Below are 13,187 nucleotides of genomic sequence, written 5' to 3' on the forward strand. Positions count from 1 at the left end.
TTAGTAAAAAGCTTGTTAGTGATGAGGAATATATATGTCATATTAAGCAATGGGCTAAGCAGTTTTTAGAATATAATAGAGTCACAGCTACTCAACCAATGGTTTGGGATTCCTTCAAAGCCGGTCTTAGGGGCGAAACTTATAACTATGGCTGGGCCAAACAAAAGAAACAGAAAGCTTTGATAGCAGGTCTACTTGAGGAGCTTAGAGTGGCGGAGTGTGAACTTATTTCTGCAATTCGTTCTAATATAGATTGTCAAGCTGCACAAACTAAGGTTGCTTGTAGTAAGGCTAGAATTAACGGGGCCTGGAGCCAGGCAATAGCTACTCAGTTTAAAATACATAGGGCCGAAAGATATGAGTACGGTGAAACAACTGGTAGATGCCTAGCTCAAAGAATGCGGGGTAGGCAGGCGTCTCAACGTATTGAAATTCTGGAGAATGATAGAGGAGATACGGTTGAAACTATGGATGGAATTATGGAGTGTTTTCATACATATTATAAAGAACTATACACTCAAGACCCTGTTGCTCAGGATCAAATTGAACAGTACCTCCGTGATTTTGATTTTTCTAAGCTAGGGCCTACGGAAAGGGAAGTGCTGGAAGCTCCAATTTCTATGCAAGAATTGCAGATGGCACTAGAGGACTTAGCATTGGGGAAAGCAGCTGGCCTGGATAAACTCCCTTTGGAGGTTTACCGGTTTTTGTTTCCTGTCATAAAATATGATATGCTTGTCACTTTTTTAGCCGCTCAATGTGGAAATCCTCCTACGTCTTGGGACGACGCAAACATAGTGGTTTTTAAGAAGAAAGATAAGCCCCCTAGACTCCCTGGGTCGTATAGGCCCATATCATTAATCAATGCAGACATAAAAGTATACTCTAAAATATTTGCAACTCGGCATGTACAAGTCCTTCCATCACTTGTATCTCGGCATCAGAATGGGTTCCTTCCTGGTAGAAGCATGGTTAACCATCTGCACAGGGTAATATCACTAATAGATTATGCTATCGCACTACAAAAGAATATTGGAATAATATTTCTAGATGCTGAAAAAGCATTTGATCGTGTTACATGGGCTTTTTTATGGTCTACAATGCGTAAGATGGGGTTCGGACCCCAGTTTCTGCAGGCATTACAAACTATGTACAAATGCCCTCCGGCCAAGATTTGTACTATCGGGCATGAATCATCTTTCGTATATATTACTAGGGGCACACGGCAAGGATGCCCTGCTCCCCCTTGCTTTTTGCTATTCATATTGAACCGTTATTGCAGCTATTAGAGTCTACTAACTCCATACAATCAATGTCAGTGGGTGAGTATGAAGTGCGAGGTCTCGCCTACGCTGATGCCATAGCGGTTGTGACATCGGACCCTGTGCAAGCATTAAGCAAGATTGAACGCTTGACTCAAGAGTTTGGCAAGGTCGCTGGATATAAATTGAATATTTCTAAAACCCAGGTTGTTTGTATGGCGGGGCTGTGCCCAGGTGAGCCACAAGTAACATCAGAGGCTAAGTACTTGGGGATTAAAATTAGGATGTCACTCCAGGAGATAATTGATTAAAACTGGGCCGATATATTAGGGTCAGTCAAAAGACAGTTGGAAAAGCTAGCATGGTTACATTTAACAATGGTCGGTCGACGGAATGTTTTAAAGATGTGTATACTCCCTAAAGTGCTTTATTATTTTCGGACGGTGCCTTTGGAGCGGACGCGTGTACAATTAATGCAATTGCAATCAATTACAGATAGGTTCATTTGGGGGTGGAAGAAAGCCCGTTGTGCTTCAAAATATATGATGTTACCATTGTTACGAGGAGGATGGGGTGTTCCGAATTTTGCTTTCTACTACTTGGTATGTCTTATGCAAAATATGAAGTACTTGGCCATCGGGGGGGAAACAAGGCAGTGGAATCCCCTAATATCTACCAGATGTTACTAGGCGATCAGGCGTGTGAAGCTCTGCTTAAATTTTTTGAACCAAGTTATTTTAAACGTACAAGAATTAAAATTATGGATGGAAATGGTTGCGTAAGATCCTGTCTATAAACCGGATTAATTTCTATACCCCCCTTGACTCTGGATATATTCCCGCTGATATTCTGGGATACAAAGATGAAAACATGGAGAAATAAGGGGTTTGTAGTTTAGGGGATATTTTTAAAGATGGAGCATTGGTTTCCTTTATGGAATTAACTGAAACATATACTATACCTAAGAATGATTTCTTTAAATATTTGCAGTTACGTGATTTTTTATATAAACATTGTAGATCACAGTCTATTTCATGTAATGAATTTCTTGAAGCTTTGTTAAAAGGGGCAAAGATTGGGATTCTGTACGAAATATTACTCTGAAAGCAACGAGATGATATAACAGCTCAAGATAAGAAATGGCAGGTTTGATTGGGCAACTCTGGTTTATTTTTGCAAGAATCAATTAATATGGCGGGCGAAGTTATTTTGACTGCAAATTTACGCACCCGACATTATTAAACTGTATTTAATTTATATCATACGCCAATTAAAATGATGAAGTGGGGAGATGTTCATGATGGTAAATGTTTTAGGGGCCAGACTGAGGAAGCAGATATTGTACATGTATTGTTTGATTGTAACGTGCTTAGACACTTTTTTCTATGTATTGAACAATTTCTGCTTGAAACAACTAAGGTGCATTTTTCGATAACCAGAGAGTTGATGCTATTCGATGTGTGTAAGGACAGGGAAGCTATACAGAGCTGTTATGCTTATCGATATTTTATTTTTATGGCTATGCCTGTAGCTCGACTATGTATTGCCATGATGTGGCTGAAACCAGAGGCGCCATCCTACGAAATGTGGCAAGCTAAGTTTTATAATGTGTTCTATCTTGCATTTAAGTTGTATCGTATCAAATCATTGAAGAAAAAACAACAAGGGCTGAAGATTTGTCAACCTATGCTGCAACATATGGAAATGTCGTTGTGAAACTAAGCTAATATGTTTATTTCTTTGCCCTTTTTTTTCCTTGTACATTTGTTATATGCTATGAACTGAACAATAAAATAAAATGTAAAGAAAGATGTAAATGCACTGGAGACGATGACGTGGGTGCCCTTGAATGCTTTCTGTGTTAATTGGTGTTGCATTATTAGTTAGAGAGCAGGGCCCCTTAGGGCTTCATGGGGTGCAGACATCTTTGCTATACCTCTCTTTGTGTGGATTCATGCTATACATTCCTTTTTTTTAATACTTGTACAGAAGTCTCCATTATGTTTACACCTTTCCTTGCTTTCTCTGATTAATTATGTCTTCTCCAAAATAGAATAGAGTAGGATAAGTTAGATTTCTTTAGATTTGCTCATGACTAGGCAAGAGGATCGAAATACACATGTCAATCTTCAGATCCTCTTGCTCATCTTTTGTAGCACAGCTCAACTCAAATGCTTTTATATTGTTTAGGCTGAATGCCATTAGGAGATTCAGACTAATTTTGGTAATTTTGTACTTCAACAATATGCTTCTGAGACTCTTATATCAGCCTGTTTTGCAATTTGTAATTAACCAATTTAAATGTACTCAGTAATTTGCAGTCTTTATTTGTTGACCAATTGGTTATGCTTTTAATTGAGATTCTGAAAATGATGTGAACTCCGTTTTACCTCGCCAGGTACTACAAAGATCATTTAACCAGAGAAGAAGATTAGAAAAAAGTGCCCAGTGCTCTATCGGACACATGAGCAGCAGCGCCTTGACCAATAAAGGGCACTAATGCATGACATTTAATGGCAGTGTGGTGATGCATGAACAGGCATTACAAGGCGTTAGCCTAACCAGCAATGCATGGCACTTGGAAGGGCTGCATTGATTATGTGCATAGGCAACACTTTTGGTTTTATGTAGTTAGTGGAGACCCAGGTTCCTTCTTGTGAAGTGATAGCATGTCTCAGTGGATTTTCTTGGGTACACATTATCCAAAAACTATTGCAACAAAGAAGAGGACTAGGAGGTAATGAGTCTATTCTTCCTTTTTACAGCCATTACTTGTTTTCCCGGTCGTAGATGGTTGCTGAGTCCAGCACCCCAGCAACAGTGGATGAATATTTTGATTTGATGTTATGTTATTCTCAACAACACTGGGAATGGCTTTTTACATTTCAGATTTGTCAATAATTTCGACATTTCATTTGATAATCTGCATAAAAAGAGGCACGTTCTTGTTTCACTCTGCCTTTTTTTTTTAAGTAATAAAATAAAAAAAATAAAAAACTGCCTTTAACTTAAATATTGTTTCACTTTTCAGAAAAAGTCACTTACCTGATTCTTGTCTGGAACCTGAACTTTGAAATCCTTCCCCATCGTATTCAGTGCTTCCGGGACTGGACACAGAGTACACGCGATAACTTAGCCCCACAACAGAAGGCTGGGGTTCCCACTGCCACGTAACTGTGTCGCCTACAGCAATGTCCATGTATGCTGGAGACCAGGAATAACCGAGTCCGTAAGCTGTGTACAAAAAAGGGAACTTAGCTGTATCATTTTTTAAACTCATGTTTCCTGAAACCCGCGATGGCTGTAACCACATTTAATCTACTGGAAAGCAAGATATATTTTGGAAACACTGCTCAAATCGACATTTCGCAATACAAGATCAAATACCTTAAAAATGAATACTTTGATTATAAGTAAAAGACGTGCCAGATATTCAGACACAAACACATTCCGTGAAACAGTGCCTGCCCACTATAGTGAAATGCAGGGGCAGCTCCTACACTGTAGCGGAGGATTATCACCCCACTTAAATTACCCCTAAAGCCCCAGAGATGAAAAATAAAATGGTAACTCATTAACATTTTATTTTTCATCCCCTTCTCGAACAGAGAATCAGGGTGGAACAGGGTCTGGTGAGTGTCAACAAGCAGTGTGGAGGGTGGGCTTTATGTCCACTATTTAAAATAAAATGCACATGTCATTTTGGCCGGCCATCTTGGCGCGGCCAGCCACACATGCACACTTTACCGCATCAATGCGGCGTCTTTTCCCGCTGTACGCGGCAATTTTGAAATTACAGCATTACATGACGAGCTCAGCTCGCCATGAGCGCACGGCAGGTTACGCTCATGACGAGCTGAGGTCGTCATCAGCCTGGAAGGGGTTAAACATCTCTAACCCAGCTGTCTCAAGACAGCTAGGTTCGAGAAGTGCAGGCCTCCAGAATGCTGTGGAGCGCCAAGTGAGCCCACTACCTCCAATAAGGTTGCTGCTGAGAGCAGTGCCAGGATTGGTTAAGGGAGTTTCCTGGTGGCCGGGCTGCAGTTGCAAAAAGAAGAGGTCCGGTGCGGAGGCTAGATAAGAGTTTGATTTCATTTAAGCTTTTTAAATGTAATTGTATGCTTATGCGTGCCCCCCCCCCCACACCTCCAGTGGATGCTAGCCACCACTGGTGAAATGCTAACAAAGAGGAACACATGATTTCCTCTGCAGTGAAATCTTGATCACATTGTTCCTCAATCATAAAATAAGGGGTACAGCAAAAAGATTCTCAAAGGGTGCTCGGGGGAAGAGGAACAAAAGGGGGTGGTGATGGACGGAGCATCTGAACCAATCAAACACTCACACCCAGTCAAAAGATCCGGGTTTAATCCATCACCGTTCTTTAGCCGACTCTGCCACCCCAGTTCAGACATAGCCATATGCAAATCAGTCTTACCCTGTGCCTCATGGGAACAGTCCAGCCCGAACTGCCAAGCCATGCCTTCCCTGGACCGGAAACAAGCTTCCGAGGACTGGTTTCTGGCATTACAGCCGTCTTCAACCCAGCTTGCTTTAATCCAGTGGCAAAGTGAGCAAAGGACTCACGTCTGAGCATACCCTGTCACACTTATGGTGACCAAAGCGGTACAAAAGGGAGAAGAGGAACCCTTGACGACCACAGAATGAGGGTTCATTTGGAGTGGAATTACATAAGGTTTTATTGGGCTCCGCAGTTGTTTTGGCCTGTTTGCCATATGGCACACCAGGAGGCAATAGCAGTTGGTTATACAGTCTGGCTCTCTTGCCCTTGCATTGTTGAAATCACTTTCTAGGTGGGCCCAATTGTTTGTACAGGTTTGAGATAGTTTGATTCACGGATGCCAAGATTTCAGAGCATCTATGTGTGACATTTTCATGGTTTCAGTGTACTTTTAAGTGACATTCAATGACCAAATATTAAAAACTTAGAGTGACACTTTCTTGCTGGTAAAACCATGCAATGAAGTCCATGGAAACACCAAAATGTCACAAACGAAAAACCCATTTGAGCAAAGATCTTGAAACTACTGCAATGCACATGAAATGGAAGGGCACTTACCTAGTACCCTTGAGGAGTACAAGATGTAGGAATCATATCATCTATACTAGTAGGTAGTATATTTTAAGTGTTTTGTCTGGAAAAACTCAGGATTTAAAACGTACCACCATGGTTAGTTTTGGCTTTACTAATAAGAATGTATTTCTACCCACAATTACCCCTTCCAGCAACATTTAGATAATGAAAGACTGGAAAAAAAACATAATTTTCTAACCTACACCATACAGGTTACATCCAGCTCTTTGATTAAACTGTATAGGTTCCATACTGGTCCCATGCTTCTGGAGGTAGAGGGCGCCTGGAAGAAGTTCTTGGTCAGTGCCCATTTTCAGCATTCCATTACTATATTTTGTGGGGTTTGGTATTCCGAATCTTGTTCGAACAGTATGTCCTCAATAATGATTAGTGTTTCTCCATGAGGGAGGTTGCAGTACAGACTCTCGATGTCCGAGCTCATTAAGAGTTCATTGTTTGGGTCGAAGGATCTGTTTTGTAAGAGTCTCAAGACATCCTTAGTGTCTTTGAGATAAATATTGGTTTATTCGATCATCGGTCTCGGGAAAGTATCAGAAAAGTTTGATAGAGTTTCCAGTATTGACCCGATTCCTGACAAAATCGGACGTCTCAGTGGCTATGTTAAGGTCTTGTGTATTTTTGGGATTGTGTAAAAATAAGGTGTTATAGGATATTTCATAAGGAGCCCATCCATACACAATATAGTTGTCATTAGTGCCTGGTACTAATATGGTAATGTGTGCTTTTTTTCAACAAAAAAAACTTCTGCCTTAAACCAATTTTTTTTTAAATAGTAGTGAGGGCTTGGCAGCTTCCCCAACAATAATTGTACTCTTCGCAGCATCACCAAATGCGATGTTACGCGTGCAACGAAATTTGTGTTATTTATTTATTTGTGTACTTACCTCCGTAGGGTCGTATTCCGTATATTACTACTCCCCACCCTGCCCCTCCCCCGCACCATGTCACCACCCAGCGGCACGCCCTATATGGGCCACTATTGTACGAACGTCAACACCGGGCATAAAGTGGGTAATTAGCATTTCTTAAACAGCGCCTTATTCAGAATCATTCCAGAGATGTTCATAAAGTCATAAGTCTTCCTTGATGCATTATGATCTGCATTAAAGTTTGGCAGAATATGGTAGGGTCTTTAACATATCTGCTAGGATTAGGCCCAGCAATGGTCCCTGCCCTGAGAGCAGTTTTCAAACGTCATCAAAGTCAGAACTGGCAGGCCACTTGCAAGCAGGATAATGCTTGCTGAAGCTTCAGGCAGGTAATGTATGACTTTCTAAAAGCCACTTTACATGTACATTTATCAGAAATACAACTGCACCATTCATTTGGCTTTTTCATAAATATTAAAAAGCACTGTTTGGAGGAACTTTGTAGCTTGTTCTAATGTACAGATCCAAACAATAGTATTTCAACTCTACTTTTAAGTTTCTTATAGAAGAAGCCACATGCCTATATAGTGAAAATAGCTTTTGTGGCCTGGTCAATATAGGAATTTGCAAATGCTAATTTCTAACATTTACCACATTTCATCACTGGCCCCTACCTGGCAGGCTAACTTGTAGGAGGCAAAACCCAGTGAGGAGTAAGTTACTAAGGGGGTCATTACGATGTCAGGCGGAAGAAATGCGTTACTTACCTGTAACTGCAGTTATCCAGTATTAGTGTCTTTCATAGATTCACATGCCTAAATCATTCCCCGTCGTCGAGACGGGAGCCTCCGGTATATAAAAAAGTAATGTCCTATAGACATACATAGAAAAGAATAGTGTAAAGATGAGTCCAAATAGATTGATACAATTGATATCTTTATTGTAGAGTTAGTACAGGGACCTCCAGCTCATCCACAGCCTGCTTCACAGCTCAGTTTGATCTACTTCAAAGATAACATTCTAAGCTGCTAGGCAACTCATTTGCATTCCATATGAGTCATCTCTACACACCTCCCCCCTTACATATACCACAACTAAAACTTGAAAGAAACTATAATACAGAAAAACAAAGCAGAGAAGATCAATTTAAATACAAGGAGAAAAACACTTAGTTACATTTCCTAAGCAGTGAAGATCAATTTAAATACAAGGAGAAAAACACTTAGTCACATTTCCTAAACTCCAAGTAGACCCATCACACAAAGTCACGACACTTTTCTTTACTTCTTTCACTCGAACAGGTTTAGAAAATTTGCTATCAGCTTTGGCAACAAAACCCTCACGTTTTACTACTACCCAATCACCTGATTTTATGTTAGGAAATTTGACTCCTTTTAAATGATCATAATGTTTGGCAGCAATGGTTTGTTTGTTGACAACTTGTTCTCCAATCACATCACGATTCACCCATATACATTCCCTGTCTTTCAACCACCCTGGTATCTCCTTCAAACCCGGCTCCCTTCCTTTAAGAGAAATAAAAGGTGACACTCCAGTTATGGAATGTGGTGTTACTCTATAAGACCACATTAGCTTTTTTAACTCTTCAGGCCAGGATAAACCATTGCACAAAGAAAGTTGTATGTTGTCCAAGATCAAACGATTAATTCTCTCAACTAAGCCATTGGCTTGTAGCCTGAATAAAGCAACCCTTTCATGCTTAATACCTTTTCCAGAAAGAAACTCCTCCATGTTCCTAGAAATTAACTGAGGACCATTGTCTGACACCAAAACTTTTGGAATTCCTTCATTCAAAAACACCTTTTCAAGAAACTTAATTACTTTCTCAGTTGTAATACTCTCAGACGTCTCGACCACAAACCACTTGGATTGATAATCCACTAAAACCATTAAGAATTTGCAATTCGTTCCTAATTTGGAAATAGGACCAATGAAATCTAAAGCCAACCTTTCCCAAGGACGCTCAGGAAACTTCACAGAAGCAAGAGGAGGTTGACGTAAAACTTTGGTTTTGTCACTAGCAGCACAAGCATAACAGTCCTTGACAGCTGCCTCAACCTCATTATCTAAACCTGGCCACCAGTATGACTGACGTACACGTCGCTTAGTCATATTTCTTCCTAAATGACCTTCGTGTGCCATAATGACAATTTTAGACCTAAGAGTCTCCGGTGGTACTAATTTATCTGTCCTCCACAATTTTCCATCTCTTACACTTAACTCTTCTGCAACATTGATGAAACCTTTAAACCGTATATCATTGCACAATTGCGCATCCCAACCATTAGAAATAGAAAACATAATTTTTTTCAATACTTCATCTTCCAACATTGCAGCATTCCATTGCTCCAACCCAAAAGCTTGTTCTTCAGTATACCTCACTTCCTCAACATCAACCTCAGACTCAATATCACTCACCACAACTGGTATTCTTGACAAACAATCCGCTATTATATTCTTCAATCCTTTCATGTATTCCACTTCAAAATTATATTCCAACACTGATAAAATCCACCTTGATATCCTCGGAGTAACACTCCCTTCCAATCCTTTGCCACCCTTAAATAAATGAACTAAAGGTTTGTGATCAGTGCGAAGTCTAAATGGTAAGCCCCACACAAAGTATTTGAAATGTTTAATGCCCCAACAACACCCCAAGGCTTCTTTTTCTATCACTGAATATGATCTCTCAGCACCCTGTAACCTTCTAGATGCAAACCCAATAATTCTTTCTTCCCCATTACACACTTGCGTTAAAACAGCACCAATACCAATAGCACTCGCATCAGTGGTAATAAAAGTTTTAGCTCTAACATCAAAGTGTCCAAGGCTGGGCGCAGACAATATTCTATCTTTAATCTCCTGGAATGCTTTTCCACATGCATCACTCCATGCAAACTCGACACCACTTTTCATCAAAATCCGCAATGGTTCCACAATATTAGTAAAATTTCTCACAAACTTGGAGCAATACTCCGCTAAACCAAGAAAGCTTCTTAGTTGATCTTTACTAGTAGGAACAGGAGCATCTCTAATGGCAGAGACAATACTTTTCTTTGGTCTGATCCCTTCCTTAGAAATTTCATGACCTAGGTAATTAACTACATCCTTCCTCAACTGGCATTTCTCTCTTTGTATAGTTAACCCATGTTCTCTCATTCTACATAAAACACTCTCCATTACTTGATCATGATGATCAAAATTTCTACCAACAATTAACACATCATCTTGGAAACAAAGTACATCACTAATACCATGAAGAACCTTTCCCATAACCCTTTGGAACACCGCTGAGGCAGGAAGCTAATCCGAAGGGCATCCTGCGGTAACGGAAAGCACCCAGCGGTGTTACAAATGATGTTAAATGTCTGGATTCTTCATTGAGGTCAATCTGGTGATATGCTGATGACATATCAATAACACTAAAGACACTCCCCCCACCCATTGCCGTCAACATCTCTGAAATGTTTGGTAGGGGTTGGCGATCAACCCATATATTCTTGTTAAGATCGCGAAGGTCAATGCATGAACGAATTCTCTTTCCCCCATCCTTAGGAGCGACGACGATGGGTGCAAGCCACTCAGAAGCCTCAATAGGCTCAATTATGCCCAATTTCAGTAACCTATCAAGTTCATCTTGTAGAGGACCTTTCATAAGGTGGGGAACAGATCTAACTTTGTGAACTACTGGAGTAGCATTACTCTTGAGAATAATTTTATGAGAAAAATTTCTTAGCTTTCCCAATTCATCACAAAAAACATCAGAGTATTTTCCCATAATCAACTAATCATAACTCTCACTATTCACTAAACATATAGACTGCACTGGAATAGTGGCATTAGGATTCAAAACTATACCTAAGTCTCTCTGGTGACGCCACCCCAACAAATTTGATCCTTGCTCGGTCAGATACACTCTACCATAGAGTTTCTTGTTGTCAAATTCAATTACCATCCATTTTAAACCCAAAATGTCAATGTTCTTCCCTCCATAGCCTACAGCTCTAATGTCTGAGGGATCCCAATCATTTACATTAACAGACACTCCCCACGACTTAATGTACATTTTCTTTTGACATCAAGGTATATAGACTTCCAGAGTCAATTAACATTTTTACTCCCACAGTATCAAATTTGATAACATAATGAGGCTTATCCAGTTTGTCAGTGCTCTCCCTAGGAATACCTGACAAATCAATATTGTTAATTTCAACATTATCATCAACATTAACTTGGTAAGCCTTGATATTATCAATAGAGGGAATAAATTCACAAACATCCTCACAAGAATCATCAATTTCATGAACAGAGGGAATTTTAGTTCTACAAACCTTAGCAAGGTGGCCTCTCATACCACACGTTCTACATATTGCGTTCCTGGCCATACACTTCATACTGGAAGCAATGTGGCCAGGTGCACCACATCGGTAACATTTGACAGGTCGCGTATTAATAGAGCTACTGCTTTGGCGAAATTCCTTATTTTTATCAAAAGTTTTACTATTAGGTTTTTCATGCACCTTACACAAAGGTTTAGTTATTTTGGTTTCATCAATATTAGCATGAATTTCTGAATCTTTAGAACTAGAAACTTTCACTGCACCCTCCTTATTCGCAATAGAATTGGTACATTTATCCATCTCCTTGATCCAAATATCAGTATGCTCTAACCCCTTTGCTATTTGAATAGCCTCTTCTAGTCTTGAATCTCTTATTAATAACTTTTCACGTACTCTTTTATTATTTGTACACCTAACTATCTGATCACGAATAAGTGAATCTGTTAAAGTCCCAAATTGACAAGTCAGTGACAACCCTCTCAAAGCAGCAACATATGATGCAATATCTTCGTCCATTTTTTGTACCCTACAGAAAAATTTGTGTCTTTCAAGAACTAAATTTACTTTTGTGGTAAACCTTATTTCAAGCATCTGCAAACTCATTTCATAAACATTTGCAGCTTGTCCATCTCCACTACCAAGGGAAACTTCTGGGAGATTTTCATATAGCTTGCGACCTTCCACACCCAAATTGTGTAGTAAAATAGCTTGCCTACGCACTGGACCATATTTATCAGCCCCAGTGGCAAGAATGTAGGTAAGAAATAATTTCTTCCATTCCTTCCACGGAATGGTTGGCTCACCAGGAGTTGGTAAGAAGGCAGATGGAGTAGACAAAGCTTGATCACTCATAATAACCAACTTACTATTTTTAAAACATTAAATTTAAACTTTCACCTGCAAATGAAAGAAGGTTAGTTTAAAATAAAGAAACTAACATAACAAATTAAAATAAAAACCTTCATGTCTTGAAACTTGAAAATCGTTTTTCCTTCCAAAGTAATGACAGTAAGTTAGATCGGTTTCAAGTTTTTTCTTCCAAAGCGATGACTCCAAACACTCTGTTCTCGAGCGACGTATCCAAAATGTGCAAGGTTTGTCGCTGTTAAGATTCAAGCTGACAACTAACAGTCAGTTTCCCGATTTTCGCCAGCAATGACAAATCAGCAAAAAGGCTTGAAAATCAGAAATAGTTGAAAGTAGATAATTCAGCGCGTGTAATTACCGATGCAGAAAGAGCCAACGCTGGCACATAAAACACCAATATTACTTCAGGTGTTTCAGTAGTTCAAGCTCTGTGTCCAACACAATAAGGCACAAGTATAAGTTTTTGTTATTTCAAGACTTGAAGCGCAAGAAAATACTAGTAGTATTTCACAAGAATTCCATTTTGATTGAATAAAAGTTCATATTGCTTTCAAAATGTTGTATTCTCCTCTATCAAAGGTAGAGTTAAAATAGTTGAAAGTCTGGATCCAAATAGATTTAAGTTGGGTACAGAATTTAATCAGTTGAGTACAGAATTTAATCAGTTTACTCACTAGATGGTGGATGATGATATGTAAAATATTCCAAAGTC

General features: G+C 39.5%; 1 protein-coding gene across 1 annotated transcript in view; it reads right to left on the reverse strand.

Annotated features, from left to right (window-relative positions):
* The window catches only part of LOC144827999 (fibrocystin-L-like), a 1,093,512-nt gene that overhangs the window by 510,774 nt on the left and 569,551 nt on the right, over positions 1-13,187 (reverse strand). Inside the window, exon 36 of the mRNA XM_078686146.1 lies at positions 4,308-4,496. Coding sequence (XP_078542272.1) covers positions 4,308-4,496 — 189 coding nt within the window. The remainder of the gene's footprint in view (positions 1-4,307; positions 4,497-13,187) is intronic.

This window comes from Lissotriton helveticus, chromosome 4_1, assembly GCF_964261635.1.
Source record: "Lissotriton helveticus chromosome 4_1, aLisHel1.1, whole genome shotgun sequence".
Classification (NCBI taxonomy): Eukaryota; Metazoa; Chordata; class Amphibia; order Caudata; family Salamandridae; genus Lissotriton; species Lissotriton helveticus.